General features: G+C 35.5%; 1 protein-coding gene across 3 annotated transcripts in view; it reads right to left on the bottom strand.

Annotated features, from left to right (window-relative positions):
* The window catches only part of FBXL17 (F-box and leucine rich repeat protein 17), a 492,553-nt gene that overhangs the window by 147,291 nt on the left and 328,520 nt on the right, over positions 1 to 16,742 (bottom strand). For all 3 annotated transcript variants that reach the window (XM_042990905.1, XM_007094101.2, XM_042990906.1), the window contains one exon: positions 15,353 to 15,429. In XM_042990905.1, coding sequence (XP_042846839.1) covers positions 15,353 to 15,429 — 77 coding nt within the window. The remainder of the gene's footprint in view (positions 1 to 15,352; positions 15,430 to 16,742) is intronic.

The raw sequence follows: 16,742 nt of genomic DNA on the forward strand, positions 1-16,742 counted from the left end.
AATGTCTGCCCTCTAATATAACATAATGCTAAATTTAAGGCCAAGTCTAACATGAAAAGATACTCAACATCACTTATTATCAGAGAAATGCAAATCAAAGCCATGAATAGATATTACCTCATACCTGTCAGAATGGCTAAAATTAACAAAACAAGAAACAATAGATTCTGGCAAGGGTGCAGAGAAAGGGGAACCCTCCTACGCTGTTGGTGGGAATGCAAACTGGTGTGGCTACTCTGGAAACCAGTAAGGAGCTTCCTCAAAAAGTTAAAAATAGAACTACCCCACGACCCAGCAACTGCACTACTACGTATTCATCCAAAGGATACAAAAATATTGATTTGAAGATATACATGCACCTGGATGTTTATAGCGGCATTATCAACAATAGCCAAATTATGGAAAGAGCCCAAATGTGTCCATTGACTGATGAATGGATAAAGAAGATGTGATGTGTGTATACATATATGAATGAATATTACTCAGCCATCAAAAAAGAATGGTATTTTGCCATTTGCAATGTCGTGCATTGAGCTTGAGTATATTATGCTAAGCAAAATAGGTCAAAGACAAATACCACATGATTTCACTCATATATGGAATTTAAGAAACCAAACAGATGAACATAGAGGAAGGAAGAAAAAAAAAAGAGAGACGGAGGCAAACCATAAGAGACTCTTAACTATAGAGAACAAACTGAGGGTTGTTGTAGGGGAGGTGAGGCAGGGAGATGGGCCAAACGGATGACGGGCATTAAGGGGGGCATTTGTTATGATGAGCACTGGGTGTTACATGTAACTGATGAATCACTAAATTTTACTCCTGAAACCAATACTACATACACTATATGCTAACTAACTAGAATTTAAATAAAAACTTGAAAGAAAAAAAATAAGAAAAATAAAATTAAGGTAAAATCTAACACTGACTTAAAAATCCTACAGTGACTAGAGAGCTAACAAGCTTGTCCCTTTCTGAATGAGAAGTTGACCTTTGGTTAACTTCCTAGATCTGTTCCCCTCAAACGGTACATTAACTATGTTACTAGGCAACACTGCTTATAGTAACAATGGCAGCTAATTGGTAGACAGCATCTAAGTGGTTTAAGAGAACTATAAATACCTGATGGGGACACCACCGCTTTGGATTTCTTTAGTGCAGTCATTCTTGTAACGATTCATGTAACTTTCAGGGATGCTAGATGTGTGCCTATTGACCATTACAAGAGACATTCGTTCATGGGGGTATGAAATTTCTAAGCCAGGGCAGTGCCCACACCCACACCATGTGGATCTCATCTCCTTGCACTTGAACTTTCATCTGGTGGTGAAAGAAAATACTTCCCTGACTGCTGGGTGAGCTGTGTGATGGACTGGTGCAAGGCCTCCTAGAGAAGAGGACTGTCCTCTGGCAAGCGAAGGTTCCCATCCTCATCCTTCTGAATAAACTGTGCCAATGGTGGTCTACGATGGCTAAAAGTCTAAGTGTTCAGTTGAAGGTGGGCAAAGCATCCGAATGTTTAATTTTTTGTGTTTCTTATGGTTTTAGGTCTATAACCCAGGACAAACAGCATAATGCTAAAGTCACGGACAAATTAATTTTAATAATATTTGTATTGGTTCTTTCATTCAAGAATTTTTTTAGAAGGTTCATTGTAGTTGCTCTATGATAAACAGATGGTAAGGTAAGATGACAAATAGGAAATACAATTAAGTGGCCAGTGCAGTTATCAGTGGAGCTGGCTTTATTTGAGATATATTTCAAGAGTAGAGCTGCCCTGGCTTATTAGTGGATGTGATGAGAGGTATAAAGAAGAGTGAAGCATCAGGGACACCTAACTTTCGGCTGGAATAACACGGTGAACAGCAATGCCATTTACTGAGTCAGAGGAGACCAGCAGTGGTTATAAAGAAGTGATAGAAATGGTGGTGAAGAATAAACAGGCTTCTACTCTGCATTTAGATTAACCCCCTGAAAAAGTAAGTACTTACATACGGCAGTGTGGGGAAATGATGCTTTGAGAAAAGTGATAATACGGATCCAGTTTTATAATCAGAATTATATACTTAATTCCTTTTACAGGAAGTGGGGATGAATAAAGAAGAAAAAGTAAGAAAGGCAAAACACAGCTTTAAGTGTGCAGCACATCATGTGTTAAATTGAAACAACCCCAAAGTTCAACTTCCTTTACTGTTCAAGGAGAAAATCCTTCACTATGTACTTCAGGATAAAGGATTTGCAACTATATGGTGCTTGAGAAATATGCTATTGCTGTAATTTAACTCACTGTATGTGGGCTTCAAGATGCACAGTGGCATTCCAAACCAACTTTTAAAGAAAATTGCATGGAATTTTCAAGACATCAGGAGCGTTCTTTAAAGTTATGCAGAGAAAACGGATTTTTGATAGTTATGAATTACATTTAGTGCTGCCAGATTGCAGGGAACACTCTCTTTGCCTCAGTATGGTTAGAATTACTGTTGACAAAGTTTTAATTTAAATTTTAAGGATTTAAATGGAAGAATATAGGTCACTGAATTTTCATTCATTGTGTAAGTATTACTAGTGGCAGAAAGCAAGCTTTGTTAGTGAGGGTCCAATTTTGGCCCTGGAGTCCATCTTTTCTGTAGTAGTTGGGAATTGAGTATGTGTTAGTGAGAATAATTTGGCCCTCAGTCAGTCAATCAGTGGACTGAACACGCACAGTTAGAAACCTGCCTGGCACAGAACAGAAGCTTGGTTCAGAAATAATAAATGCATTTGTGAGACAGACTCAAGTCCACACAAATCATTTATTACAATCACAAGCTAGAAGGGATTCGATCTTTCCTAGCAGGTTGTAGATTTAGATAGATTTGCAATAGTTGGAAAACACACTACACAGCCCTGAAGTCTAATTCTACAATTTTCAACTGGTTTCCTAAAGTTGAAAAACAGAGGTAAATATTTGTAGAGCCCACTGCATATAAAAAGATGTTTTCAAGAGCCTTGCCATATCCAGGAAACCATAAGAAATTATAGTAGGTGTCTAATTTAAACGTTGTATCTTAAAATAACAAATGTAAAAGTATATGCTATATAAACTATTAAAAATAAAGACCACTTCCTGGAAGAGGAATTTAAAAACTGTATTTTTTCATAAATCTGCATGAGTAGAGTAAGTTTCAGATCAACAATCTAGCAAAAGGATGAAGTATGAGTAGCACAAGAAAACCAGCATACTGTGGAAAGGCATAGCCTTTTGAGCCTTTGTGTGTGTAGGGGAGAGGGTCTTTCTTCAGGTTTGTGCTGTTTGGTGTCCCATTGTCCTCATTGGCCCCCAGCTCTAGAATCTGTGTTTTCCTCCAGAGAATGATGAGTATAATGGGTAATACTGACACGTATAGCACATACTCGTGTGCATTCCCTAAATGTGCTCTAGCCCCAAAACGTTGTTGAAGTAAGAACACAACAGAAATTTGGAGGGATATGCATATGGGGAGGAGGTGACTGGCTTTCATAATAACACATGTCACAAGCATGTAAATAATTAATAACAGTATACTGGTTAAGTACCACATGCCAAAAGCTGTGACAACAAAGAACCCATAAATTATGTGCAAATTTCAATATGCTTGCTAAACTCACCCCTCCTTCTGCTGCTCAAGAAAATTTTGCCAGAATCCAAGTGAGTGAAAAGAAGAAATTACTAAATTTGTTCTAATTTTTAATTCTTTAGAAAATAAATCCTTTCCAAACCTTGATTGCAAGGTGTGTTGTGATGGCAAAGTTGAAAACGAATGCTTTAAAGGATTTCATGTGATTTCTTATGTAAACCAGAGCAGAAGGTATAATTCTCAGAAAAAGCCAAGTACATTTGCCTCAACATAAAATAGGACTGATTGAATTTCAAACTCTTCGTTTATTTTGTAGAGCTGAAATGTTAAGTTCCTTATTGCTGTTCAAAATTGGCTTCAATTGTATGCTATTATATATGTATAATTATATATATATATATATATATATATATATATATATATATATATATATTATTCTCATTCATTTGAAAGAAGTGTTTGGTTACTATAGGATGTACGTGATTTAAAATTTCAAATATATTCTCCTCAAGCACATTCAGAATGTCATGCTGGATGATTTCAGCTTGGTCATGAGCTGCTTCACGCACGCCGGTCTTGTCCTCAGTACACCAGAGAAGCATCTCTGGACTTCTAATCTCCAAATCTGACTTTCCAAGGCTGACTTCAGAGAGATTCTCAGATAGACAGAGGGCAGGGAAGGGGATGGAGCCTACCAGGGTATTATTGTGATTTTAAATCTAAAAGAACAGAAGAATCCTTTCTGAGAGGAAATACAATATCTTCAAAGCAAAACTGCTTTCTTGGAGAAGCTCCTAGACATAAATGTGAAGAAAGAGATAGTAGGAAGGGAAAAAGTGGGAAATTTCATCTAAGAAAGAGAGAGAGATGATTAAAAGTCATCATTCAATCATCAGACAGTACTCAGCTAGTTTCTACTCATTTTTTCTTCTAAGAATGATGTACCACATAAAAGTATCATGGTAAGCAAGTTGTACATTCTATCACTATAAAGGTCGTTCATTTTGAAAGGCTACATTATATAACAAATAGAAACCTACCCTAACTCACTGAAGACAGACAGAATTTTCTTTTGTTTACTTCTTATTTCCAATTTTTAAAATCTCCTTTTCTCTGCCCACATTCAGTCATTCGTAATAAAAGACAAGTCGCTTTCAGGTACTCAGCACACATTGCACACAGACACACACAGGCTGGATCAGCCACGTCAACTCCACACAATTGTTTGAAAAGTTGAAAAGTTCAAACTATTTATTTAATGTCATGCAGATAAACCCAAGAAAAGGAACATATTTGACAGATAAATTTTAGGTGACTGAGTCTTATAAACCCAAGGAAATGTTTTAGGATAAGCGTTAAAATGAACACTTTAATATTTAAAAGTACACTGGATTTACCAAATTAGGAAATTAACAAAACTACCTTTTTGCCTCAGGAGAAAGTTCCATTTAGTAACTATCTAAGGTGAAATCAATCATCTAGAGAATCTCTTTGGTTCTCTTACTCCCAAAGATAGGAGACAGAAGCACCACTAACCCCTTATTCCATAGATAATAAAAGCAACATGTGGGATTTGATGAGCATGGGAAGATTGGCATCTGCTACCCCAAGAAGAATGGTGACCATTCTATAGCAAGGAAATTCATCAGTTTTCTACTCCTGAGCAGGTCACTGACAGACGTATTTCTTACCTATACACCGAAGGAGAAGTTGAACCACAGCAGCCTCAACTCCTGGTTATTCTGGTAAGTGATAAAATCAATTTAGTGAGAGTCCAACAAGCATTTTAAATGCAAAACTTATTTTTCACGGTAAGACAAGAAAGTATGAAGGCCCTGAATGAGATTATAGAAGACCATACAGTTTGAACAATTTTCTACTTACTTCCAAATGGATCCAAGAGGTCTAATTTTACACTTAACTTAAAACAAATGCAGCAAACAAATCATAAACAAAATCAGAAGGAAACTCCAAAAAGCTGGAGTAGCTAAAATGTAAAATTACTTCTCCCTTCTAATTCCCACCTCTAACTTCTCCAAAAGCAGAACATGCAGGTAAGATGAAGAGAGTGTTGGATACAAGGAACTAGAAATTTCTAGTGTGTTGGGAATCTCTAAATGAGGATGCTTTAAAACTCAGGGGCTGAATTGCTGAGTTGTAAGGGGAAGGTTGGACTTGTGATGAAATGCAGAATAAGTGTTAAGCTGGAGGAACAAAAGAAAACAATAATAGTCTTATATGGTGACATAAGATTCAGAGCACAACAGACTTTAAAAGATGAAATTTTCTAAATTAAAAAAAAGAGCCTAATTCACTCAAAGAACCAGAGCTCTTTAAAAAAGCAGCTGATGCCACGTCTCTAATATGAAATGCACAAAGCCTGTTGTATCTGACATAATCAGTCTATATCACAGGCACATAGGAACCAACTTGAAGAAGCTTCCATTACCAAAGATAGGACAAACTGACTGTAAGGGATTGCTGAGTTTATAATGATAATTCAACAACAACAACAACAACAACAACAACAACAACTCTTCACTGGCACCTTTGGAGGATGGAAACATAAAGAGAGGAAAGCTAGTAAATAAAGAGAAAAAGTCATGTATTAGTCTTTTCTTTCCTATATAAATTGAACGCAGGCAGACCAAAAAGTTGATCATGGAAAGTTGTTATCACTATAAGGAAGCGCTGCTAAAAAAAGAAAAGAGAAAGACCTTCTATAAAGTCTGTAAAGCTCAATCCTATCAGTGTTAGTGGACATAATGATGTGAGCCTAACTAGTGACAGACATGCAGTAAAATCAATTATTTTAATGTTCAATTTATATTTTATTGTAAGTGCTACCACTTTCTAAGGGGAAACATAATAAGTGTTTTTGTTTTGTTTTAAAATAAATCAGATGCCAAGTATCTTAAGTAGGTAATTAGTCAGCAAATAATGAAAAAAGATTTAGTCAAACATCAGCTGGGGAGAGTAAAATCATTTCAAAGAGAGGGTGAAACCCTAGAGAATGCTTGCAAGTGGAGGAGATGTGGTTTGATGTTTTAGAAGGAAGAGATGCAGGTCTCGTGTTTTTTTTTCCTCCCTTTCCACTCCTCCTTTTCATATCTCAGAAAATGGGGAGCTCTAAAATTAAAGGGCATAGAGGAGGTAGAGTGCAAAGCCACACCGAAGAGAGAGTCCATTCTGACTTTTCTGAGAACATTCTTGGAAGAGGCTCTCCTAAGGGAAGGAAAGGAAGGGTCACCTGAGACAGGTGATGACACTGAGGCCCCAGGAACCTCTGGGCTCAGGTTCAAGGGAGATGAACTTAAAGAGGAGCACAACTGCTTATGTTTTTGAGAACGGTATGACTGCTTATCTCTAGAAATAACTGTACTTTTAAAAAGTTGCTATGAAATTATGTCATTTAGTATTGGCTAAAATTGCTTTTAAAGACTGTTTCAATGAAAAAAATCATTTGTATATGAAAAACAGAGACATTTGAGGAGTTATCTGCACATAATCCAGTAAATGATTTGAAGTAGGAGATTTTAGTTCCAGATTTGCTAATTAATTAAAACCTGTCTGGGCTCAACTTTCTCCTCTACTAAAAAAGAGCAATAATATTTCTGCTTCCTTCATAAATTTGGGGGAAAATTAAAATTTTTTTAGTGTTTACTTATTTTGAGAGAACGAGAGAGAGGGAGAGAGAGAGGGAGCAGGGGAGGGGCAGAGAGAGAGAAAGGACACAAAGGATCCAAAGCAGGCTCTGTGCTGACAGCAGGAGCCCCATGCAGGGCTTGAACTCATGAACTATGAGATGATGAGCTGGGCTGAAGTCAGATGCTTAACCGACTGAGCCACCCAAGTGCCAATTCTGGGGAATAATTTAGGTAAGAGATGTAAGAAAAATTTTTTACTTATGAAGAATTATATATAGTGTTGAAATTATTAAGAAAATATTTGTTGAATACATGATTACACATTGAACGTCAATGAGAGTCTCCATCTTCTGGCTAGGGAATGTTTAATCACAGCATGCAACTGATATTTGGTGCTGGCATTAACAAACTTATGGTGAATAAGCACATTAAACCTATTAAGTTCTGTAACTATATAATTAGATCTTACAGGGTAGCTTTGTGACAGTGTTTGTCCACAGATGGACAAACATGGTGGCGTGCAATTCAGTCACATTTCTTAAGCTCTGACAACTGGGAAAATCTAGCAAAGCTTTCTTAGTAATAAATACTTTTAAGCACATCACTGACCTATGAGTGATTATACAAGAGACTGACTTACTATTAAATCCTTATCATGCCACTACTTAACAAACTATGTGAACCTGAGCCTTTCTAGGCCTCAGTTTCCACATCTGTAGGCCTGAATATTAACAGTACTATCTAAAGTGGGGCATTAAGGGGGTTAAATAATGCCTACAGAAAACACCCAAAAAATGTTAACTATTCTATCATTATGATTATTGTCATGAAAGTTTACATTAGATTTCTTTCAATTGAACTGGATACTTGATTAGTAGTTAGAACCCAAAGTAGTGTTTCCTTTTATATATGTTAAGTGAAGTTGTTACCATGGGAATGGTGAATAAGACAGGAAAAGTTGAGATGAAAGTTGGAACTTACCCTGAATTTTCAACTAGAATATTTTCATAAGGTTTCTTCAAAATTTGCCCGTGTGTGCACGTAATCACTTTGGATGATTTCTGTTCTTTCTTTAGATTAACCAACGCATACAAACTCATCCATTCAGACACCTGTTCTTGCTCTGAGCCTTTCCTAGGGCTGTACTACCTCAAATGCCCTTCCTTCTCATCTCTGTCCTCCCATGCCTCTTCCATTACAGACGCTTCCCCAGTGATTTCAATCCCTGATGACCGGCCCCTCAAAACCCTATATCTCGTAGGGTCTATTTTTTTTCTTTGACCTCATCATATTGTTTAATCTGTTAAAAAACTTTTCACTGTTTCTATCTTCCTTCTCAATGTTAAAGAGTAAACTTCCTATCCAACTCCTATCCTCCACGGCACCCAGCCAGCAGTTATACAGTAAACATCTGCGGAATGAAACAAAACATAAAACCAGTCCAGAATAAATCGCAGGATTAGAAGGAATTTAAACATCATATAGGTCAATTCCTTACTCAATGCTTCCATCTTTCCACATTCTCCTAAAGAGATTATCTCAGCTTGAATAACTCTTTTTTTAAAAAATTTTAAAAGTGATCTTTACAGTCAATGTGGGGCTCCAAACCACAACCCCAAGATCAAGAGTAGCATGCTCCACTGACTGAGCCAGCCAGGTGCCCCTCAGCTTGAATAATTCTTGTAATAGAGAACTCACTACTATTCAAGGCATCTATTTTCAAGAAGGTTTAAACACTAGGAAATTGTTTCTCATGTAGGATACTGGAAACATAGTATTATTGCAATTATCTTGGTGTTCATTGTAGTCCCCTTTAGATCTAGGTGTCACTGATAATAATAAAAATTCAATAATAATACAGCATACTACACGGAAAACAAATGCTTAGAATGCATACTCTCAAAAGTGTGTGATTTGGGACAAATTTCTTTATCTATAATAGGCCTCCTTTATAAGATTGTTAAAAACAGCTAACTAAAATTAAAATTAAATGCTAAATTTTAGAAATGTTAGAAGTAATTGAGGAAAGTTGGAAAGTGAATATTTTAGTTAATGATTCAGTTAAATATAGAAATTTAGTATTTATTTATAAAAAAACTAATTAATTTAGAGAAATAACATACATGCATCTGGAGGTATAAGAAAGTTTAGGAGCAAGCAAATAGAAATTGGTCCATTTGTCTTGCTAATGTAGGTTAAAGGTTTCTTAATTTAAAAAAAAAACTTCTTATATTAATGAAGCTAAAGCTGGCCTGTGAATTGGTTATGGGAGCATTAGCTTGAAGAAACGTCTTTAGTCCTTCTCAATAGATTTGAGATTCTGTAGTCTGTTATGTCAAGGCAGAGTGATAAGCATTGTTACTGCTCAGCCTTTTACTTCAAGGTTATGTAGATGCAGTCTTAGGATGACCTAGGAAATAGGGAAGAAAGTCAACAATTTCTTTGCTGTTGAGTAAAGAAAAACATTCAGAAAAAATTGCAATTAAATATCAAATGTTTGGTGAGAAATTACGACAATTACTGAGAAGAAAAAAATGAATATAATATTTGCTAAGTACAACAGTAGGTATATCAATCTAGCAGTGAGGAACTTCAGGAATAGAAATAGAGAATTAGAAGTGAAAAGAAGTAACTTTCAAGATGGACACATAAACAAGGGAAATTTGCAACAATAGAAGATTCAGCAATTTAGTACTATTTTGTTAGAAACAATAAAAGCTATCTATATTTAAATGATAGAATGGAAAGAAAGCATGAATAATCAACAGTAAACAATAAGACATTCTTTTTGACTTGCAAATGTATTTTCTAAAGTTCTTCTCTGTCACTTTACAACTATTAGAGTTATTCCTGCTGACAAAGGGAGCTGAATCTTACCCAACAATCTTGGAACACTTTGAAATACAATTTGAAAATGAAACAAAATGTAAAAGGAAAAACCAGAGATTTAATTTTAAATGGAATATCATTGTATGTAATGCATACCTAATAATATGAAAAATAAAGTAATATAAAAAGAGCAAAATTATTTTTGGTATGAGACTTTTTCTTGAATACTTTATCAGTGTTGGTTTGACAAGAAAAGATGAAGCCCTCTTGATACGAGTGTAATCCAGAATACTTGTCAGGGTTTCTTTTTGTCTCTTCAGCGTGCATACTTGTTTTGATAATGCATCCAGGATCCCAATTTGAGTTAACAAACAGCTGAAGAGATCTGGTATCTCAAGAAGAGGTAGGGAATGCACAACCTATAAATCTTTCAATAATGTTCAAAGTTCAACAAGGCTGGGGTGAGGCGTGGATTACACCAAAGCACAGATTAATGTCAGCAGGCCACTCCCTGCCATTCTTCCTGTCTGGAAGAAGATGCATTACTTTTTTTTTTTTTCCTTTTTTTTAAATGAGCAAGTTAGTCCTGTCCTCTCAATCCCATCAGAATGAAATCTCCAGGAATACAGAAACTATATATGTCTTGCACGTAGCATGGAACACATCACATAGTAGGTGCTGAATCAATCTGCTGACAGAATGAATACGTATCACGTCTTCTGTGCAGCAGGCCAACTGAAATGACATCTGAAATGATCACCATGGGAATAGTGACCTCCTTCACTTGGGAGACCTTTAGCTCAGAGCAATCCAAAAGCTTTTGTGGCAAGCCTTGAGGTTAGGTTTAAAAGTCCCAAATCAGGCAGAAGACCAATGGCAAGCAGAAGAAGGGGTAACCAAAGACTGTGCTGAAAGAGTAGCCCCAGGGCCTGTGGGAAAGACAGAGGAGCCTGTGGAACAGCACAGAATGACCCTGTGGGTTGTCAGTGACCTTGTAGGCCCCAAATATCGATGTCAGAGTTAAGTGTTTACAGTCCTCTTTAATTAAAGGTTATTTGACAACTTGAGAGGGAAAGCAAAAAGATATCCTCTAGAGTGTATTTCTAGGGCCCTTAGGAGTGCTAAGGTCAAAGGAAATGTGATAACAACCCAGAAAGAAAACAGGGCCCTTTTTACAACTGCTCCCTGACATAGGGCCACACTGGTAAAACTCACTATGGAAACGCTAGGGGAGGTAAGTGCTTTATTCATCCATCCCATTCATCCCACCACATGCTCTGTGCCATGCAGTCCAAGACAGACTGGCTCTGATGCCCACAGGCTTGAAGGATACACATGACTTTCTACACCTCGTATTCCTTTTAATCCCAGGGATACAATTTTCCAGAGGAGAACTTTGAACAGAAAAGCGTTTGAAGGTAAGCAGAAAGTAGGTTAAAAACTATCAGCTGACAAATTCTTATAGGAACAAAAGAAAAGCATAAGGGGAGCCAGGAGAAAATTATCCAAACAAAAATGAAGAAGCGATGAGGAAAAAACTAGGGAGGCAAACGAAAGATTTTAAACTTTCTGCTACATCTTTCCCTTTATTCCCTACTAATAAGAATGTGGTTGACATAGCTTAGGTATGTAAGTCAATGAGGCAAGTACAGGTCAAACTTCTAGATCATGATTCCCACAGACAGGAAAGCCACACTTGGAGGAAGAGGAGGAGGAGGAGAGCCGATTCTTCTTCAGAGAAAGAGATGATTCTATTATTTTAAGAACTGCTAATTAATGAGTACCCATTTATGCCACTAGGTACAACGCAGATGTTTTATATTCATATTCGCTACCTTTTATGGTACATTTTATTATGTGCTTAATAGATGACAAAACTAGGAGGTTAAGTAACTTGCTCAAGGTCATAAAGAAAAGTAGAAGCAAAGCTGGATTCTAACCTAACTCTCTGACTCCTAAGTTTGAGGGATTTTCCCCCCACGATACTGCCTACATAACATGTATTTGTTCAGGGAAAGAAGAGTGACGATATTAGATTTCTCTTCAGGGAGCAATTTCCCAAGACTATATTTTCCATTTAGCTGTGCCTGAATTATTGATTTGTTTATAATTGCCATCCTTTACCATAAAGATCTATGTTCAATATGGGAATAAGAAGCCTATTAGAATGATAGTTTTCTTCATGACGACTATATCATACATCAATTAAAATGAACATAACTTCATAACAGCCTGGCCAGGTGTTGCTAAGTACTATAATACCGCATTCAACATCTGTGAGAATCTTGACAAAAATTACAAATGACACGCCAGGCGGGCTGCTGTTTCTGAATCAATGCATTCTGCAAAAAACTTCAAAAATCTTGGGATACTATAATGAAAGCATGTACAAACACAGCATCACAGAGGGAGGAGATGAGGATGAGACTAACTAGCTCGAATATGAGTAAAGCAATAGGAAGCAGAATTATGGAGGAATCTCTTAAAGGATGAAACTCCCCCAGTATCAGGTATGCATCAAATTTCACAATTTTAAGTAGCCTTAATAATCTAAAAGTTCTACGGAATATATCTCTACTTATCCAGCTAAAGAAGAAAATAGGCATCTGTTTTTCCATCCTAAAATTTATAATTAACACAGAGCAAGGGATCACAGCCAGCCTCCCCCAGCAGAGCACTTACCTCCAATAACACACTGTTTCTCTGGTTAACAAAGGATAATCCTTTTGCTGTCTTTCTGACAAAAATTATTCATGTGTTATCAGCATGTTACCAGGGAAAAAGAGATGAACGGATCTGAACTTTCAATGATTTGTTTTAATTTGATAATCAAATAGCAATTATAGTACAATCGCATAAACTATCGACCTTTACCCCTCCTCCTCAATTGTGCCCCAACATTTTGAAGAACAGAATCAATAGATGAACACTGACTTTCACCATGAACCCTTTGAATACCTAAAACCTCAGGAAAGATGGAAGAGAGATGAGGTGAGACAGAGAGCTTAACGCTGAAAGAACTAAGATACTGGAAATATTGTGACAGATTTCTCATCAACATGGCAAGGAAGTCCCCTAAATGTCCATCTCTGGTGCTTTCAGATGGACTGGATCAGTTGTTCTCAACTTTGGCTGATATAACATCATTCAGGAAGGTTTTATAAAACCTTTGCCTGGGCCCCACCTCACAGAAATTCTGATTTAATTACTCTTGAATAAGATTCAGGAATCAATATGCTTTAGAAATTCCCCAGGTGATCCTAATGTGCAGAAATCCACTGACTTAAATAATTCAGAGACATGAATAAATGTAAATCATATTGGCAAGGTTTTAACATAGTTTTCACCTCACTGGAAGAAAAGAATTCTAAAATTTCTAAACACCAAAACATGATAATTTCAATAAACGATAGCAATAAATAATAACAACAGACAACAGCAACGTTAACAATAAAAACCTCTTCCAAAACCCAGGAAAGGAAAAAGGGTAGAAGAATTTTGTATAAAAATTTTTCTCTCTCCACCTCCTATAGAGGAAAGCAACATTTTTCAGTGCTAATCATTAGACCTGGTACCAGGTACATAAATATGAATCAGACATGGATTCCCCATTTTTAAAAATGAGGACACTGAGCCTCAGAGATGTGAAGGAACTTCTCTATGGCCAAAGGACAGATAAAGAACAAAGCTTGAACTTGATCAAGTCTCAAGTCCAAAGATTTTTCTCCTCTCTGTATCTTCTGAATCATTTCTTTGCACTTGCTAACTTAGGTGCTGGGACAGAGTGTCATTTTAGCAATATTTTCCACTGTAGGACCCTTGAAGAGTTCATTCTAAGGAACTTAATCCATAGCTCTAGTGGCAATTAGCAATCTGACATTGGCACTGAATAAGTAAAGAAGAGAAATATATAAAATTAGATTGGAGGGGCAGGTAGGAGACTAAGAGTAAAGGAGCTTGAATGCTAAGTAAAGAGTTTGGAATGAATGAATATATTAGCTGATTAACAAGTCCATAGGTATTGAGTACATGCCCTGGGTTGGACAGAGAGAACTCTCTAAGGTCTAGACAATAGGGAGATATTGAAGGTTTTAGAATTACTGTATCTAAGGGGCAATCTAATATGCCAAACCAGAAAACAAACTATAAGAAAAGAAAAACCTATCAAAACACTCCTTTTGCCTGGTATAAGTAAGAAAAACAAAACAAAACAAAAACCAACAACCCAAAAACATTATGAATAAATCAACATAAGGCTCATTTACCATTATAAAAAACAAACTCTGAAAAGAAATTAGCATTATTTTAAGACAAATCTTGTTTTATGTTATTTTTTATTATAGCTGCATAGAATTTTTCTAAAGGCTGAATTTAGTAGCCGATAAAATACAACTCTCCAACCCAGGACAGATGGTCAGCATGACATCCTAGGATTGGAGTCATTTATTAGCATATGTCAGAGTTAACAATAAAAAAACTTGATGAATTATTAGTTTCCCTCAAGGTAGAAAGCATATTCTCAAATTTAAATGAACAAATTAAAAAAATCAGAAAAGAGGAAAGAAAACCATTTCAGTCTCCCATAATACCAAATATCTGCTTAAAACTCTATATTTAGATTAAACATACAAATTAATAAGAAAAAATATATAAATGTGAAAAAAAAGAAAAGGCTAGGTTACTCTTTTATTACTCCAATGAGATGATTTCGTACTTTTCATTTTTTTCTAAAACAACTTGCTCTTCTCCACTTTAGAAAGCTATTGAAAATTAAGGTAATTTAAAATCTTGCATCCAAATGTATACCCTTTACTTTTTACATATCTACGTGTGGAAGTTTCCAATGCTTTAAGAAATTTAAAGCATTAAGTAGCATGCCATTTGGGGTGTCAGCAGGGAATGTATTTGACATGACATTAAATTAAGCATATTAACTCAAGTAATAACTTTTTAGTTATACTTATTATATCAAATATTAAATTATGCTGGTGCTTACTTTCACTGGACAGCTTTTTTAGACATACTTTTTAATCCAATGTGAGTGTGTATGTGTGCATATGCACACAGTGTGTGATTGCATGTGGTGAAAAATTGACACTGCATGTTCATTTTATTCTGGGCCCTCGTCTCATGATTTCTTAATTTACTTTGGTATCATCAGACATCATAAGATGAGCAGTCTCTATGAGATAGTAGCTCTTGATTTCTTTTAAAAAGTTTCAAAGATTTTGTAACTTTTTAATTCTAGAAAAAGGAATAGGACAAGGACTGATTACATACCATAATCTGTGATTTTACAGGACACCAAATACAGCTCTTTCAGGTTTTGTCCTTCCTTTGCAATGACCTCCACACACCTGAAACACACACATAAAAAGTGGTGAGTTACACTAATGCGTTTCAAGTTAAATTAGCAAGAGTCTGGCCATGACTGTAACAGGCAGAGGTCAGCATTTGATGAATGCCACAGCTCTCTTCTCTCAACAAACTTCTTTCAAGTGTGTCAGGAAAAAGTGTTATATTCTCTGCTTTAAACTCAAGTGTAGTAATACCTAAATGACTTTAATTAAATACATTTATGACTAGTGTATATTTTAAAACCAAAGTGATGAAAAAGAGACGGTTCTGTAAAAGTAATGTCACATTTAGTAACAGATTAGTAAACACAGGCTATATAAAGAACATGTCATTTACATAATAAAATGATATATAACAATTATAATGAAACTAGAATATAGATGGATGGGCTCTTGGTTCAATTATTAATGATGGAGTTTGATAACACTAAAATATACATTTTTGTGTGCTTTATTCCACAAAAATCAGAAATATTTTTAAAATCTATAACATTAATTATAGATGAAAGAAAAATCTGAACACATAAGAACCTTAAAATCTATTACTTTAAAATGTTTAATTCTTAATATTTTAAATGAATTATTGCATAGATATAATAATATAGATAGATATGTAATATAAAGATATGTAAGATTTAAAGCCTTCTCTGGTTTCATTTAAGTTAAAAGGTTTTTGAATGGTGCACTCAGCTCTAATAGCTATAGTGGAACATGTGGTAAAGAACTGAATGAACTTTAAAAATAATGATTAACAACGCCATCCGTTTTGTGGCTCAGTCTCCCATATCAGAAAAACCTGTACAGTCATACTGAAATGTAGGAATATGCATCCTTCAATGTAGTCCCTGTTTTAATCTTTATAAATAACAGTTAAGTAAAAGGGTAAAAGCAAAAAGAGTCATTAACCTTTTCTAGGAAGTAAGGATCAAGTAATTTGATACCTGTGTGTATAATCCATCAAAAAATTACTGAGTATCCATCTCTGCCTTGCAGATATTTTATTTGCTGTCTGGCTTATTTGTAGGAATCTTCATAAAATGTCAGAAAAATTTATATGATTTTACTTCACATAATTCATTACTGAAGGTTAAATTAGTTATAAAGAAGACATACTTTTTCCTTTAAGATATTTTTATAGAATATTGTTTTAATGAAATGATAAACATTTCAAAGTTCCTCAGAATAAATGAATAAACATTGTTTTTGGCTTTTTTTAAAAAAACGATTTATGACAAAAACAGAGAAGTTATTCTATGGCTACAACAGAAAACTTAAAACAGCAATACAATGCAATTACCATTGATAGAGCTTAT

The sequence above is a fragment of the Panthera tigris genome, chromosome A1, assembly GCF_018350195.1.
Source record: "Panthera tigris isolate Pti1 chromosome A1, P.tigris_Pti1_mat1.1, whole genome shotgun sequence".
In the NCBI taxonomy this organism is placed as follows: Eukaryota; Metazoa; Chordata; class Mammalia; order Carnivora; family Felidae; genus Panthera; species Panthera tigris.